At 31.2% G+C, this 19,107-nt stretch overlaps 1 protein-coding gene across 1 annotated transcript in view; it reads left to right on the top strand.

Annotated features, from left to right (window-relative positions):
• LOC149922166 (regulator of G protein signaling 7-binding protein-like) overlaps window positions 1-18,828 on the top strand; it is a 105,241-nt gene extending 86,413 nt beyond the window's left edge. Inside the window, exons 5-6 of the mRNA XM_090163562.1 lie at window positions 1,576-1,640; window positions 18,536-18,828. Coding sequence (XP_090019688.1) covers window positions 1,576-1,640; window positions 18,536-18,651 — 181 coding nt within the window. The 3' untranslated portion in view covers window positions 18,652-18,828. The remainder of the gene's footprint in view (window positions 1-1,575; window positions 1,641-18,535) is intronic.
• The last annotated feature ends 279 nt before the right edge of the window (window positions 18,829-19,107 follow it).

The raw sequence follows: 19,107 nt of genomic DNA, 5'->3' as shown, positions 1-19,107 counted from the left end.
AAAAACCTAACACGCGATTTCACAAGTCCCTGCAAAATTAAAAATCCATTTTTCTCAAAAAGGCCACCGAAAAGATACGTGGTTTTGTTTTAACGGCGACGATTTCATATTCAATTTTGTATTTAAATATAGACTTTTTCGTGACAAAATGTGTTCAAACCGTGACTATTATGGTTGTTAATAGGAAGTCTATTTTGATTACACCTAGATTCAGCGAGGAAAGTACAATTTAGCTTCGAATTAATTTAATTAGAAATTTCCAAGATGGCTAACTAGAAGCTCGATTTTTGAACGTAGCTAAGATTTTTTAAATTCTGCTCAAACCAGTTTACTCAAAAGGCAGGAAGCACTCTATCCTGTAAAATGATTGAAGAGGAATTTTCCAAAATCACCAGTGCTTACAATCAGTGCTAGGTGAGCGAGAATGGCGGACGTAGTGAGCTACAATGGCGAAGCTTCACTTTTTGACTCGAATCAAAGTGCATTAACCAAACATACTTTACGTTTCACGTACTTAATTGATATAGTGGAGATATTTTTGATAGAGTGAGATATTTTTGATAGAGTGGAGATATTTTTGATAGAGTGGAGATATTTTTGATAGAGTGAGATATTTTTGATAGAGTGGAGATATTTTTGATAGAGTGGAGATATTTTTGATAGAGTGGAGATATTTTTGATAGAGTGGAGATATTTTTGATAGAGTGGAGATATTTTTGATAGAGTGGAGATATTTTTGATAGAGGTGAGATATTTTTGATAGATGTGAGATATTTCTGATAGAGGTGAGATATTTTTGATAGAGGTGAGATATTTTTGATAGAGGTGAGATATTTTTGATAGAGGTGAGATATTTTTGATATAGGTGAGATATTTTTGATATAGGTGAGATATTTTTGATAGAGGTGAGATATTTCTGATAGAGGTGAGGGTATTTCTGATAGAGGTGAGGTTAGAGGTGAGATATTTTTGATAGAGATGAGATATTTTGGATAGAGGTGAGATATTTTTGATAAAGGTGAGATATTTTTGATAAAGGTGAGATATTTTTGATAGAGGTGAGATATTTTTGATAGAGGTGAGATATTTTGGATAGAGGTGAGATATTTTTGATAGAGGTGAGATATTTTTGATAGAGGTGAGATATTTTTGATAGAGGTGAGATATTTTTGATAGAGGTGAGATATTTCCGATAGAGGTGAGATATTTCCGATAGAGTGGAGATATTTTTGATAGATTTGAGAGTCGCGTTGTGGGCTCGTGTGAATAGGCCTTTAGATATCTGCGCGTCGTCGTTATTAATGTAAACACGAAGGCGGGGACGGTGTCGTTCGAGAGTCGCCGGTACACGCGGAGGAAATGACGCGTTTCCATAGTAGCCAGTCAAGCGGCGTCCGAAATCGATACACGCCCTACCTTCTTGGCTTCATGATAAATTTAAAGTCTTTCCTAATGCGTTTTAATATTTTATAATCGTAATATACTGGATGGAGGGGGTGAAGAGAGGCAAGGGTTGTAGCTGGTCGAAATTCAAACCCGGATTTTCTTAAAATAGCTGTGTACGTCTGCTTTCAGGGAAATTCAGTCCGTAAATGCCATGCTGAACGAAATGCAAGAGTTCATGCCTTTAGAGAGCAACTGTGAGTATGTCATCGTTTATTTATCGCGTTCGTTTTAAGGGTGCCTTATTTACGCCACTGCTAGTCCCCTACCAGATATCTTTCTTTTCATTATGAGGTTTGGAAACGAAAAACACGTCGCGAGGTTACGTATTTTGGGGTTGTTCGAATATTACGTAATGTAAAAATCGACTTTTCAATAATCCATTGGTAAGACCCTACCCTCATAAATACGTAACAAACACCTCCGACTCCCCCAATTAAAATAGCGCCATTAATTTTAATAACATTAAATTATTTTTAAAATACAAATTTCGTCTTTTAAAAAACTAATGATAACATTATTAACGAAAATAAATGTTTTAAATTATAAGCGTTTCGTAAAATAGTTAAAATTTGGATTGTGGTATTAAAATATGATTTGTTACGTAACATTTTAGTAACCACCCTGTAAATTATTATTACCAGAAGTATATATCTTAAAGCGAAATACACATATCTCAATACTGCTAATGGTATTTTATTATATCTTAATAAATCTTGTATTTACCAAAATACGTTTCGACATTTGGATCGTGGCATTAAAAATATTATCGAATAAGTAGATTAGTCCATTATGAAAAGGGATAATAAAGCTAAACCCTAAACAAATTTGAAGAAATTTAAAAACTTACCAATAGCTCGAACCAATAGGTCTTCGAGCAAATATAAAGACGCGAATCTCGGACCAATAGATCTTCGAGTGAAAAATGAAATTAAATAAAATAGCCAGAAATTCCAACGGTAGACCGGTTTCGTCCTATTTGGGAACTCATCAGTACCGTGCAGGAAATCTGGCTTGCAACTGTTAAACCGAAAAAAGAAACTAAGTCTAAACATTAAAAATTTAAAAACGCGTTGCGTAGCAACGAAAAGCCAAATAGGGGGAGAGTGGTGGAGAATAGTTTATACGCAATGTTAAGATCCTTTTAACTTAGTATGAAAAATATTATTTATTACGTAACATTTTAGTAATTATCGTATAAATTATTAATACCAGAAGTATATATCTTAAAGCGAAGTACACAAATCTCTATACTGCTAATGCTATTTAATTTATCTTCCTAATCTTGTATTTACCAAAATACGTTTCGAAATAAAAAATGGGGCAGGCCAAAATACTTCCTAAATCTAATACATCGATTAAAATCGGGTTTATAAATAAATATGTCTACTCCCTCGTAGAAGAAGTTATTTACTTCTGGTAAGACTCCCCTCTTCACTAAACGCGTTAGGTAATTGTTCGGTTGTACACATCGTAATTTTGTATAGTACATGTACCTATATTCGTTTTCAAATGTTTATATAGCGCACGCGCGCGTGAAAGTGAGTTTTTGGTTGCTGTTAAAAAAGGTGTTATTTTGCGCGTGTAAAAATAAATTAACGGCCAGTTCTGTTTTGAAATAAGAGGAAAAAGGTTTACCGGTTTTTATGTCGGAAAAGTTCGCGTCTTTTATTTCGCTGTTCACGACAGTAATTCTGGAAATTTCATATATTATCATCAGCCTTAGTCTAGACGTTTCTCCTGGACGTATTTTGAGAGGTTAAGCTCTCTAATATATCGCGGATGAGCCGACGTCGATTGTTGTTTAGAAGGTAAACACTTGACTATTATTGTGAAAGGTCGACGCGTTGCCGTGTCGTGACAAACAACCTCTGTACCGAAACCGCGCTTGTTTGCTAAATTTATATTTATAGTACTCGAGTTCGACGTACACTATGAAACTTTGTCAAAGCGATGGGGCTCGCGGCGAACTTCAAGTTTGTTGCTTAGAGCTGGACACTTTAGCGTAGCCTAAAGCAAAACTAGGCGATTCTTCACTGTGGGCTTTAAAGGTCATATTTAAGTCGGGGTTGGGGATCAAGGGGCAAGGGCGTATTTAAGGGGGGGGTTTGGGGGTTGAAACCCCCCCCCCGAAATGCTGATGACCGGGGGGGAGGTACCTAATAAAAATCAGTGAAACTTCCGTCAGCACCCCCCCCTTAAAATTTTTCCACAAAACCCCCCCAGAAATAAAATCCTGGATACGCCCTTGTCAAGGGGTGGAAAACGTAACATTTATTTAAAGTCTCAATGAGGGTAGCTTAAAGTAAGTTACGTTTATATATTTTAACAATATCAAGAAAGTCACCACAAAGTTAAATTTTGTTCCCCAAATAAAGGTCAGTTCAGCTAGGCTAGGCTAATACCCAAGGCACCACCTTAGGCCTAAGTCATCAAGCGACTTTTAAAGCCATTAATTCAGGTGGCCGGGTCAAAATGCATTAGGAGGGATTTTTGGTCATTTTCGGGATACTCCGAATATCCCCACCTGATATTTCTTGGATATCCATGGGACGATTTTGTGTTAACTGACGAGGAGACTACCCGAGGTGATAATCACCGATTTTGTTGAAACTAGGTGGATATGTAGATCTTATGGTAACATGAAATTTCACCAAAGGAAAAGTGGCAATGGGCATTAGTTTTGTCATGGCAACCGAAAATGTTTTTGACGACACAGTCTGTATATTGTCCCATTGAAAATAACAATTGATAAATTTTTACATATTTTGATCAAATTGACCAAAATTCATCAAAATATCATACAATTCATTTCATTAGTCAATTTTGATCTATTTTTTTTTTGGTTTTGAAATTTGAAATTTTTAAAAAAAATTTCACGTACTGTGTTGTCAAAAACATTTTCGGTTGCCATGGCAAACTAATGCCCATTGCAATTTTTCCCTTGGTAAAATTTAATGTTACCATAAGGTCTACATACCCACCTAGTTTCAACCAAATCGGTGATTATCACCTCGGGTAGTGTGCTCGTGAGTACCTACTCCCCGAACTACGTGCGAATCAATCAACGCGTCCAGCCTATAATTGCCCAAAACCGCCTACCCTTTCACCATTTAAAACGTTTTGAGCATTTGATGGATTTAATATTGCTAGATTTATCCACGTTTAAAGAAACGGGCTCAATCAAGCATCGACTCTAAAACAATACAGGGAAAAAACTAACGTATCCGACAAATTATGTCGCGTGAAGGGAATATAGCCTCAGGTATTTGGTGTGGAACACCAACGTTTGCAGCTCTGGTCGCTCTTGCTTTTGGCTTTAGAAATTTTTGGTGCCACTGCACAGGATGATTTGAAAAATTGAAGGGGTCTGCCATGAATATTGATTTCCAGGTTATATTCCCTTTAACCAAATTATTAGGTTTTAAAGATAAACTAATAATAATAAGATATTTATAATATAAAAATAATTATGGAGGCAATGAACTGTGTTAACTCTTGTGGTACTGAAATTAAAATTAGCACAATATAATGAGGCAGATTAATACTCTGACTTTGCTACACAACATTAAAGGAAATATATCCCGCAAAGCATTCTTTATGGAAGACCCCTTTAATTTTTCAAATAACCCTGTATAGTGGCGCCAATTATGTCTAAAGCCAAAGACAAGAGTGGCCAGAGCTGCAAACGTTGGTGTTCCACACCAAATACCTGAGTTTATATTCCCTTTAAGGGGCTTTCTCATTGATTCTTACCATAACCAAAGAGAGTGGAATTGGCACTGAATATGAAAATCATAAAGATGATAGATCAAAATTGATTTTAAATAAAAGACTGGCTGACTATATCATTCAAAGTACGAATAATGTTTTAAACAAACTTGATATCTTCGGTCATCGATTGAAGTTGTACAAATTGTAATGTTGTAATTCGGACAAGTTGGCAAGCCAAAATATACCTCTCCTCGGAAGAATTGTCCCTAGTGGTATTAATTTCTCGAGATGACCCTGCAAGATATATCTACGCAATTCAGAGTTATTTACTAAAAACGTAATCCCGGTTCAATCCCGCACGGTATAAAATTTTAATTATAATTAAAATAATTGAGACGAAGCAACCGAGTTTAATTTATTCAGAATATTTTAAATGGAGTAGTTACAACAGTGAGTTAGAGGTACTAAAACAATGCGCAATTGAATTTAACCCTATTAAGAGTACAAGTTTATCAGTTAAATATAATACGAAGCCAATTTTAATGAAATAAATATCTTCAGAGGGTATTTGTATTTTTCTCGCTTACGAAATACGTTCCGCATCTTTAACGCTCATTTTATTTCAACACTCGCCCTTGATGAAGATACCGTAGAATAGCTATATTCGACCTCTGGTAGTGGACGACTCGCAGACTTTATGTTGACGTTGTGACACATACAGCACGAAAAAGACCAATGCCGTCCAATTTCCAATATCATATAATAACTCGCACAACCAGGAAATCAATGACTGCATTAGGAATCGTAGATATACAAATATCCACAACAATAGAAAATGTATTAACAAGAAGCGAAAACCTTACCATTAACAAAGAACAAAAAGCCACTTGACTAAATGACAGCTCGTATATCAATAAACGTCAAACCAACGCTACCGCATTAATACAACTATATCTAAGTCGATAATAAAACCCGTAAATAAATTACAAAAACTAACTAAGTGGACCACCCACGGGTTCTACCCTTTAACCATCTTATCTCTGCTGACTGCGCTAAAACAATATTTGACCTTTAAAATTTCAATCGAAACATGTATCGGTGGTTCTGTGGTAGAACACTGGCCTGTCACGCAGAAGGGCTCGTTTTCGAATACCGACCAATTGAAACTAGACGAATACCGTAAACAATTGGTGGAAACGCTGCCATTTGGACGTTGAGACGTTTACCGTAACCCTCAGCACCCGGTGCGTCCCAAAAGTCAATAAGAAGAAGTTGGAGAGGAAACACCCATACGTACAACACGCAAACACAACCAACTCAACATTCCCACACTACACATAACCAAATTACAATAACAAACTTTCCAATAAAACTGAGTTGCAACCGTCGCGACGGTGAGCGTTAACGAAAAGAAAAAACAACCAAACCCAACCGCAAATTTATCCGTTAACGCTCACCGTCACGCGTTGGTTTTTCCAACGTTTAAACTGCAAACACGGTTTTTCGACTTTTCTCCGGTAACGCGTTTTGGACTTTTCCCCGGTAACGCGTTCGCAGCCCACAGATAGACAAACAGACACACAGACAGACAGACACGGTGATTGTATAAACCCTCCTAGGGTACATATAGAGCATAGCGCCGAACCAATTTTCAACGGCGGCGGCGGGAACGTTAATTAGTTCGGCGGCGGCGTGGCGCGCCGATTTTCAGAAAATAATCGGCGGCGTTGAAATAAATCGGCGGCGGCGGTGCCTAAGGGGAAAAACTGCCCCCCCCTCAGAAATAGCGCCAGCCTTTTAATAGACCGCTAGAACTGGAATTGTTAAACACATTTAAAAAAATACATGTTTAATAGAATGCATTTTATTAAAATGGAACCACTTTTTTCCAAAACAAAGAAGAGGTAACTTTGGTTACATACTATCAGATGTAACTTATTTAATCATAAGTGTGCCTGAAAGAATTTTTTCATAATGATACCTTGTTGCAAGGATATGACGTTATTGACGTCACTTCCCGGTCGATGACGGTTTTATCGTCATCAAAACTAGTTCTCGCGTAGGGGGGAAGGAAGTTAAAACCAGTTTTACGCGACGTATTTTCTTTGGTGGCTGTCAAAGACTATATAAAGTTACGCGTAGCTTTATATAGTCTTTGGTGGCTGTGAAACAAGGTCTCATTTAAATTTTTAATACAGATATGTTAAACAGAGGCACACTTATGAGTATCTATGTCACATATGATACTATTAAACTAAAACATTTACGCTAGTAATAACAATACTGTACTAATTTACTACCATTTCACTAGTATTATTATCTATACACTCTTTTTAGAAACTTTTGCTGGGCGCCGCCATTATCGTACAGACAACCAACGAGCCAGCCCTCTACCGCATAAATTTCATCCCCCCAAATCCGGATTTTCCCCGCGCATTTAAGTCTATTATCACAAATTATTTTATCTTTGTATCAAAGGAATTTTTAAAATGTAATAGAATAGTTATTGCTGAATGCAGTCAATGCAGCTGATACGTTTCTGTACTTATTACAAAATACGATGCGAGGCAACTCCAAAGCCGTTTTCATTTATCTCTCTCCTATGCCAGCTATCTGCTGCAGAAAATCTTGGTGCGCGCGGTGCAGTGGTGCCAGATCTTTTGGAAATTATTAATCATTTTTAATTTTATAACGCTAGTACGGTGCACCCAACAGCCTAGGAATCGTAGCACTACCAAAAGAAAAATCTAAGTAGTTTAGATCTCAAAACGTACTTATTATACTTTAATAATGGAAATTTATTCGGCGGCGAAATGAAAATGTTTTGGCGGCGGCGTTTCGGCGTTATCTAAATAATCAGCGGCGGCGGCGTTTGATCGGCGGCGCTATCCTCTAGGTACATAGTCCTCTCGGAGAGGTAAAAATGACCGAGGAGTTTTTTTTTGGGAACTCTTCCAAAAAAAAAAATAAAAAAACGATTTCATTCCATGATTAGTCTAATATGGATTTCAAATTTAAATAAACCGACATTATTATAAAAATTATTAAATCGCGATTAAGATGATTAAATCGTGATTAAAATAATTAAATCGCGATTAAAATGATTCAATCGTGATTAAAATAATTAAATCGCGATTAAAATGATTCAATCGTGATAAAAAGTAATAAATCGCGATTAAAATGATTAAATCGTGATTAAATTGATTAAATCGTGATTAAAATTATTAAATCGTGATTAAAATGATTCAATCGTGATAAAAAGTAATAAATCGTGATAAAAAGTAATAAATCGCGATTAAAATGATTCAATCGTGATAAAAAGTAATAAATCGCGATTAAAATGATTCAATCGTGATAAAAAGTAATAAATCGCGATTAAAATGATTAAATCGTGATTAAATTGATTAAATCGTGATTAAAATTATTAAATCGTGATTAAAATGATTCAATCGTGATAAAAAGTAATAAATCGTGATAAAAAGTAATAAATCGCGATTAAAATGATTAAATCGCGATTAAGATGATTAAATCGTGATTAAAATTATTAAATCTCGATTAAAATGATTAAATCGTGATTAAAATGAAAAAATCGTGATTAAAATGATTAAATCGTGATTAAAATGATAAAATCGTGATTTAAATGAATAAATCGCGATTAAAATGAATAAATCGCGATTAAAATGATTAAATCGTGATTTAAATGATTAAATCGCGATTTAAATGATTAAATCGTGATTTAAAGATTAAATCGTGATTTAAATGATTAAATCGTGATTAAAATGATTAAATCGTGATTAAAATGATTAAATCTTGATTAAAATTATTAAATATTGATTAAAATGGTTAAATAAGTTTTAATATTTTAATCATGTTTATTAGGACACCCTATATAGTATAGGAATTCCCCGCGGAGAGTTCACGAAGATATCCTTGGAAAGGACGAGATGGTGCTAGAACCCCCTGTCCATGGAAGAAGAAGAATTGTTCTGTCGATGGCTAGTTAAGTCCGCGATGGACCCCCGCCGGCTACACGGCTAGCAGATGCTAAAAGCTATAGTATCTTTTCGTAAAAGAACTTCATTTCCATACAAACTAAAGTAAAAGTACTTCGGGTGAAGTCATCAGTCACGTGGTTTGACACGTGGCCAATGGGGGGATCTGATTTCCGAATCGCTAATGCACTTTATGGGCCAATTTCCTAGACGGTCTACAACGGAGCCCACCATTCCTTGTCCAGATTGGCGCTACACGAAGTTTCCTTTGGGTAGCTAAAATGGTGTGGCCCAAGACGGGGAAACGGAAGAATATCACGTAGTTCGCAAACAAAAATGGCCCCGCAGGAATGATGCGGTTAAATTACCGCTACTCGGCCGCTCTTACTCGGTATACGTAAGAAAACAGATCAATTCTGCATTTTCCCTTTCGCCCGAAGAGAATGGATGGGCCAGAAGGGAAAAGGAGGCTCGAACCATTTTCCTTGAGCGAATATTTACCTTCCTTCGAAAATGTTTGACGAATACGATTTTAAGTGTAAAACGAAAAATCGATCGATTTATCCGATGAATAAATACGAATAGCGAAACTAAGATAAACACCGTAGATCAGTTTTTCCACAACACCGGTGTAGAACGGGTGGGACACTTAAGTTCTACCAGTTGACCTACTAAAATAAATTCAACGAGATGTTGACTGTATAAAAAGCCTTTAACCCACCCTCTTGTACTGGCACCTCTTTAATTTTTGGGGGCACTTTATTTGGTGCAAGTATTATTTGCCGAGAATCATTAAGGAAAACGATTAAAACTTTGGTCGAAATAAATGTTATCTAAGAGTTGAGACCGTAGAGTATACAATTAAAGAGTAGAGTACCAGGCTAACAACTACAGGGTGGCCACTAAAAAAAAAAATTATAAATAACTGAAAATTTCTATGGAACATTCCTCGTTCAGGGTGACATATACTAAAGTAAAATTGAACGAACTTGAACCATGTCTTCAAGGTCATTCGAAAACTATTTCGAGATCCGATGGGTTTAGGGATTTGGTTCCAATTACAAAGTTGTCGCTCACCATATTATTAGTTCAAATAACTTTGATTTGACCAAATTTGGCCAATTAGAAGCCGATATATTTAAGGTTAATGAATTCGGTGTTTGATAATAAAATAATCTGATTAGTTTTAATGTTACTGAATCAAATAAATACTGAATAGTTTACAACGGTTCAATTATGCCACCGTTAGCTACGATATATGCTTGAGCTTCAACATTTCAATTTATCGGCTTCTCATTAGTCAAATCCAAGTTATTTGAACTAATAATATGGCGAGCAACTACTTCCTAATTGGAACCAAATCCCTAAACCCAGCGGTTCTCGAGATAGGTTTTGAATGACCTTGAAGACGTGGTTCAAGTTCATTCAATTTTACTTTAGAAAATGTCCCCCCTGCACGAGGAATGTTCCATAGAAATTTTAAATAAAAAAACGTTTTTTAGTTATTTATAATTTTTTGTTTTTTAGTAGACACCCTGTATAAATAACTAATCACAACAAATTTCGTGGGTAAAAATAGACTTCATTTAAAGGCCTAGGTTTTCTTCTGCCTGTCCCCCTTTAAATTAGGCCAACATGTTCAGCGGTTGGATTACCACCAGGGTATTTGCGCTCCACTAAGTTAATTTAAAGGGGGACAGGCAGAAAAAAACCCAGGCCTTTAAGCAGTATCCTAGGAACAACTAGTTGCAGAAATAACATTGGCAATGTACGGAGATAGATAATTCCCTCATAATAATATGATATATTTCTGGTAATATTAAATTTAATCACGCAACTGTTAAAGCCCTTAAACACGGGTAACTTATCACCATCTCTCAAAAGAAAAAAAAGATATTTTAACTCAAGGAGAGGTTGAAAGAATTGAGGTACGGAAATCTCAAGTTGGCTGAATCATCGCCTGGCTCGGTTACTGGCCTGTAGTTCACCTGAACTCCTTAACTCCAATATAGCCTCTATTCGCAATCGCGTTTCAAAGTTGCAATTGCGTTTCAAAGTAGCAAACGCGAAGAGAACGAAAGCGGGAGAGGGTTTCTCGATGAAGCTGAGCTAAAGCAAGAATAATTTTTTATTCACCTCAAAGGCAGACGAGCAGTGTTACCGGACGAACAAATTTCTCTTATTCCGGGAGAATCGCGTGATAACGTCGAGGTAAAACCTTCTAGCTTTCCCTGGCGGCGTTTCTTGTCCAAGAAATTTGCACGCAGTCCCATTGTATAGCGAAGAAAGCTAGCTTAGCATCTGCAGAGAGGAACCGGAAGCCGCTCTTTTCTCTCCTCTTTTGATCCTTTTCTATATGACGAAGGACTCTGCATCATCAAAAACAAAGTTGCGAAACTGAAAGGGGGGCCAAATTTAAGCTGACTCGTCGCGATGTCCAATTTCTCGGATAACAGCGGCGGGTAGAATGACAAAAGAGCCGCGGAACTCCATTTTTAATTTCGATCAAAGGGGCCCCGAAAGATTCGAATCTACTTTCTCTTTTTTATCCGATCTGATTGGTTTCTTAATCGTGCTTAAAAATACAGCTTGAATTGCTTCAAAAGAAACCATCTTTTATATAATTAATTTTGGCAATTTTGCAATCACGGCTATACACAAGATATTGGCTAAGGCATTCAGTTATTTACAAGGTTGAATTAATCGAGGGGTAAGACACTCTTCGAACTCGGTGTACACTGCCGTACTTTTGACAGTGCTAAATGGAACTCGCGAACTCTTGAAAATATGTACCTTTAACAGTGCTAAATGCACGAACTCGGTGTACAGATTATCTGGACCTAGGAACAACAAACACAACACCCCACACAAGGAGAACGCAACCCGTCAAAAGTCGTGTATTTTCTTGCGTACATTTTTTATTGGCTAGACGCTTTAGTGCCTGCTGCCGTCGGAAGGGTAAAATTCGGAAATTGTCTTCCCCCCACCCGTAAAACGTTCAGCGTAAAGGCTCGTGACGCTCGTCCAATGAAATTCGTACACAACCCTTCGTTAGCGTGTTTAAAGGCTAGCTGCGTTCTCCTTGTGTTTGTTGCTCCTAGCTGAGACTGTCTTACCCCTCGGAATTAATTCCATTTTCAATTTCTTTTTCAAAGCGCCGAAGTTATTACAACATCAGATTTTTCATATAATCCAAGATAGTACTGCGCCTGTTCCCATACCCTAGTGAAAGATAAAATTCATCGTACATCGGGCAGGAATCGAACCCGCTCCCTTTGGGTTTCCGAGGCCACGAGTAAGCGCGCTTCGGACTCCCAATATCTGAAGAAATTTCCCATTCGCTAAAGTATGAGAACATGCGCAATATAAAAAAATCTTCTATTGAATTAATTCAATTCAGTCATAGCCCTCTTCTGCGTTTAAAATGAAGTCTACACTTTTTGCTCGAAATTACGGATTGAAATTACGATTTAAATTAAGTGATTTTAAATACGATTTAAATCAAGAGATTTTCAATATGATTTAAATCTTGTATTAAAAACTAAAATTTCAATTAACTGATCTGAATTAGATTTAAATTAAGTAATCTAAACAGAAATTTCAATAACCTGATCTGAAGTAGATTTAAATCAACTGATCTGAAGTAGATTTAAATCAACTGATCTGAAGTAGATTTAAATCAACTGATCTGAAGTAGATTTAAATCAACTGATCTGAAGTAGATTTAAAGCAACTGATCTGAAGTATATTTAAATCAACTGATCTGAAGTATATTTAAATCAATGGACCTGAAGTATATTTAAATCAATGGACCTGAAAGAATTTTAAATCAATGGACCTGAAAGAATTTTAAATCAACTGATCTGAAAGAATCTTAGATCAAATGATCTGAAAGACTTTTAAATCTACCGATCTGAAAGAATTTTAAATCAACTGATCTGAAAGAATTTTAAATCCACTGATCTGAAAGAATCTTAGATCAAATGATCTGAAAGACTTTTAAATCTACCGATCTGAAAGAATTTTAAATCAACTGATCTGAAAGAATTTTAACCCCACTGATCTGAAAGAATCTTAAATCAAATGATCTAAATAACGTTTTATATGGAGTGATCTACATTAATATTTAAATCAAGTAATCTACATTAATATTTAAATCAAGTTATCTACATTAATATTTAAATCAAGTGATCTACATTAATATTTAAATCAAGTGATCTACATTAATATTTAAATCAAGTGATCTACATTAATATTTAAATCAAGTGATCTACATTAATATTTAAATCAAGTGATCTACAATAATATTTAAATCAAGTGATCTACATTAATATTTAAATCAAGTGATCTACATTAATATTTAAATCAAGTGATCTACAATAATATTTAAATCAAGTGATCTACATTAATATTTAAATCAAGTGATCTACAATAATATTTAAATCAAGTGATCTACATTAATATTTAAATCAAGTGATCTACATTAATATTTAAATCAAGTGATCTACAATAATATTTAAATCAAGTGATCTACATTAATATTTAAATCAAGTGATCTACATTAATATTTAAATCAAGTTATCTACATTAATATTTAAATCAAGTTATCTACATTAATATTTAAATCAAGTAATCTACATTAATATTTAAATCAAGTTATCTACATTAATATTTAAATCAAGTTATCTACATTAATATTTAAATCAAGTAATCTACATTAATATTTAAATCAAGTTATCTACATTAATATTTAAATCAAGTGATCTACATTAATATTTAAATCAAGTGATCTACATTAATATTTAAATCAAGTGATCTACATTAATATTTAAATCAAGTGATCTACATTAATATTTAAATCAAGTTATCTACATTAATATTTAAATCAAGTTATCTACATTAATATTTAAATCAAGTGATCTACATTAATATTTAAATCAAGTTATCTACATTAATATTTAAATCAAGTGATCTACATTAATATTTAAATCAAGTGATCTACAATAATATTTAAATCAAGTGATCTACATTAATATTTAAATCAAGTTATCTACATTAATATTTAAATCAAGTTATCTACATTAATATTTAAATCAAGTGATCTACATTAATATTTAAATCAAGTGATCTACATTAATATTTAAATCAAGTGATCTACAATAATATTTAAATCAAGTGATCTACATTAATATTTAAATCAAGTTATCTACATTAATATTTAAATCAAGTGATCTACATTAATATTTAAATCAAGTGATCTACATTAATATTTAAATCAAGTGATCTACATTAATATTTAAATCAAGTGATCTACAATAATATTTAAATCAAGTGATCTACAATAATATTTAAATCAAGTGATCTACATTAATATTTAAATCAAGTGATCTACATTAATATTTAAATCAAGTGATCTACAATAATATTTAAATCAAGTGATCTACATTAATATTTAAATCAAGTGATCTACATTAATATTTAAATCAAGTGATCTACATTAATATTTAAATCAAGTGATCTACATTAATATTTAAATCAAGTGATCTACATTAATATTTAAATCAAGTGATCTACAATAATATTTAAATCAAGATATCTACATTAATATTTAAATCAAGTTATCTACATTAATATTTAAATCAAGTTATCTACATTAATATTTAAATCAAGTGATCTACATTAATATTTAAATCAAGTGATCTACATTAATATTTAAATCAAGTGATCTACATTAATATTTAAATCAAGTGATCTACAATAATATTTAAATCAAGTGATCTACATTAATATTTAAATCAAGTTATCTACATTAATATTTAAATCAAGTTATCTACATTAATATTTAAATCAAGTGATCTACATTAATATTTAAATCAAGTGATCTACATTAATATTTAAATCAAGTGATCTACAATAATATTTAAATCAAGTGATCTACATTAATATTTAAATCAAGTTATCTACATTAATATTTAAATCAAGTGATCTACATTAATATTTAAATCAAGTGATCTACATTAATATTTAAATCAAGTGATCTACATTAATATTTAAATCAAGTGATCTACAATAATATTTAAATCAAGTGATCTACAATAATATTTAAATCAAGTGATCTACATTAATATTTAAATCAAGTGATCTACATTAATATTTAAATCAAGTGATCTACAATAATATTTAAATCAAGTTATCTACATTAATATTTAAATCAAGTAATCTACATTAATATTTAAATCAAGTTATCTACATTAATATTTAAATCAAGTTATCTACATTAATATTTAAATCAAGTAATCTACATTAATATTTAAATCAAGTGATCTACATTAATATTTAAATCAAGTGATCTACATTAATATTTAAATCAAGTGATCTACAATAATATTTAAATCAAGTGATCTACATTAATATTTAAATCAAGTGATCTACATTAATATTTAAATCAAGTTATCTACATTAATATTTAACTCAAGTTATCTACATTAATATTTAAATCAAGTAATCTACATTAATATTTAAATCAAGTTATCTACATTAATATTTAAATCAAGTTATCTACATTAATATTTAAATCAAGTAATCTACATTAATATTTAAATCAAGTTATCTACATTAATATTTAAATCAAGTTATCTACATTAATATTTAAATCAAGTGATCTACATTAATATTTAAATCAAGTGATCTACATTAATATTTAAATCAAGTGATCTACATTAATATTTAAATCAAGTTATCTACATTAATATTTAAATCAAGTTATCTACATTAATATTTAAATCAAGTGATCTACATTAATATTTAAATCAAGTGATCTACCGATCTGAAAGAATTTTAAATCAACTGATCTGAAAGAATTTTAAATCCACTGATCTGAAAGAATCTTAGATCAAATGATCTGAAAGACTTTTAAATCTACCGATCTGAAAGAATTTTAAATCAACTGATCTGAAAGAATTTTAAATCCACTGATCTGAAAGAATCTTAAATCAAATGATCTAAATAACGTTTTATATGGAGTGATCTACATTAATATTTAAATCAAGTAATCTACATTAATATTTAAATCAAGTTATCTACATTAATATTTAAATCAAGTGATCTACATTAATATTTAAATCAAGTGATCTACATTAATATTTAAATCAAGTGATCTACATTAATATTTAAATCAAGTGATCTACAATAATATTTAAATCAAGTGATCTACATTAATATTTAAATCAAGTGATCTACATTAATATTTAAATCAAGTGATCTACAATAATATTTAAATCAAGTGATCTACATTAATATTTAAATCAAGTGATCTACAATAATATTTAAATCAAGTGATCTACATTAATATTTAAATCAAGTGATCTACAATAATATTTAAATCAAGTGATCTACATTAATATTTAAATCAAGTTATCTACATTAATATTTAAATCAAGTTATCTACATTAATATTTAAATCAAGTTATCTACATTAATATTTAAATCAAGTTATCTACATTAATATTTAAATCAAGTTATCTACATTAATATTTAAATCAAGTGATCTACATTAATATTTAAATCAAGTGATCTACATTAATATTTAAATCAAGTGATCTACAATAATATTTAAATCAAGTGATCTACATTAATATTTAAATCAAGTTATCTACATTAATATTTAAATCAAGTGATCTACATTAATATTTAAATCAAGTTATCTACATTAATATTTAAATCAAGTGATCTACATTAATATTTAAATCAAGTGATCTACAATAATATTTAAATCAAGTGATCTACATTAATATTTAAATCAAGTGATCTACATTAATATTTAAATCAAGTTATCTACATTAATATTTAAATCAAGTGATCTACATTAATATTTAAATCAAGTGATCTACATTAATATTTAAATCAAGTGATCTACATTAATATTTAAATCAAGTGATCTACATTAATATTTAAATCAAGTTATCTACATTAATATTTAAATCAAGTTATCTACATTAATATTTAAATCAAGTAATCTACATTAATATTTAAATCAAGTTATCTACATTAATATTTAAATCAAGTTACTACATTAATATTTAAATCAAGTAATCTACATTAATATTTAAATCAAGTTATCTACATTAATATTTAAATCAAGTTATCTACATTAATATTTAAATCAAGTGATCTACATTAATATTTAAATCAAGTGATCTACATTAATATTTAAATCAAGTGATCTACATTAATATTTAAATCAAGTTATCTACATTAATATTTAAATCAAGTTATCTACATTAATATTTAAATCAAGTGATCTACATTAATATTTAAATCAAGTGATCTACATTAATATTTAAATCAAGTGATCTACATTAATATTTAAATCAAGTGATCTACAATAATATTTAAATCAAGTGATCTACATTAATATTTAAATCAAGTTATCTACATTAATATTTAAATCAAGTTATCTACATTAATATTTAAATCAAGTGATCTACATTAATATTTAAATCAAGTGATCTACATTAATATTTAAATCAAGTGATCTACAATAATATTTAAATCAAGTGATCTACATTAATATTTAAATCAAGTTATCTACATTAATATTTAAATCAAGTGATCTACATTAATATTTAAATCAAGTGATCTACATTAATATTTAAATCAAGTTATCTACATTAATATTTAAATCAAGTGATCTACAATAATATTTAAATCAAGTTATCTACATTAATATTTAAATCAAGTGATCTACATTAATATTTAAATCAAGTGATCTACATTAATATTTAAATCAAGTGATCTACATTAATATTTAAATCAAGTGATCTACAATAATATTTAAATCAAGTGATCTACATTAATATTTAAATCAAGTTATCTACATTAATATTTAAATCAAGTTATCTACATTAATATTTAAATCAAGTTATCTACATTAATATTTAAATCAAGTTATCTACATTAATATTTAAATCAAGTTATCTACATTAATATTTAAATCAAGTGATCTACATTAATATTTAAATCAAGTGATCTACATTAATATTTAAATCAAGTGATCTACAATAATATTTAAATCAAGTGATCTACATTAATATTTAAATCAAGTGATCTACATTAATATTTAAATCAAGTGATCTACATTAATATTTAAATCAAGTGATGTTAATTATAACTAAAATCAAGTGATGTTAATTATAACTAAAATCAAGTGATGTTAATTATAACTAAAATCAAGTGATGTTAATTATAACTAAAATCAAGTGATGTTAATTATAACTAAGATCAAGTGATGCTAATTATAATTAAAATAATTTAATTTAAATTATGATTAGCACAATGTAATTAAATTTTTTTTTAAATTTTGACAATATTCTTTCTCTCATGCCTAGATTTAGGAAGATCTCTGATAGACGACACTATCTTCAAATGGAAGAACCGACGACATCGCGAAGTCTACAAACAACTCAACGATTGGTGCTGCGTTTGCAAGTCTAACTTAACGTGAAGATTAATTCATGTAACGACTTTAGCGCCACCTACCCTAACACGCCTCCCCCCGTACAAAAACTCTGGAGGGGAGGGATATGGACCAATAATTACAAATAAATTGCTTTAAATACAGTACAAGAGTATCCCGTTTAGGCCTATAACGTAATTTTCATTTTCGAAGGAAAACAGTAAATTGTCCATAATAAAATGGACCTAAATCACTTTCTACTAAACAAATGTATCCCATGTACAAGACTATCATATTCATTTCTATAATAGCACTATCACTTTCAAATACATTTTACTCTTGAATTAATAAAGTTTAGTAGCTACATTACTGAATTTCAAAGTATATCTAAATAAAGTTTCTACATATTATCCTGGAAAGCGTAAATATTTACGCTTGGACGTATTTCACTGAATTGAAGAAATACACTCGTCAATAATTCATGTTAAAATCGGAGATCAAAAA

This window comes from Leiobunum rupestre, chromosome 11 (genome assembly GCF_980474605.1).
Source record: "Leiobunum rupestre chromosome 11, qqLeiRupe1.1.hap1, whole genome shotgun sequence".
NCBI classification, from domain to species: domain Eukaryota; kingdom Metazoa; phylum Arthropoda; class Arachnida; order Opiliones; family Sclerosomatidae; genus Leiobunum; species Leiobunum rupestre.
This window is presented reverse-complemented; position numbering and strand designations above follow the sequence as displayed.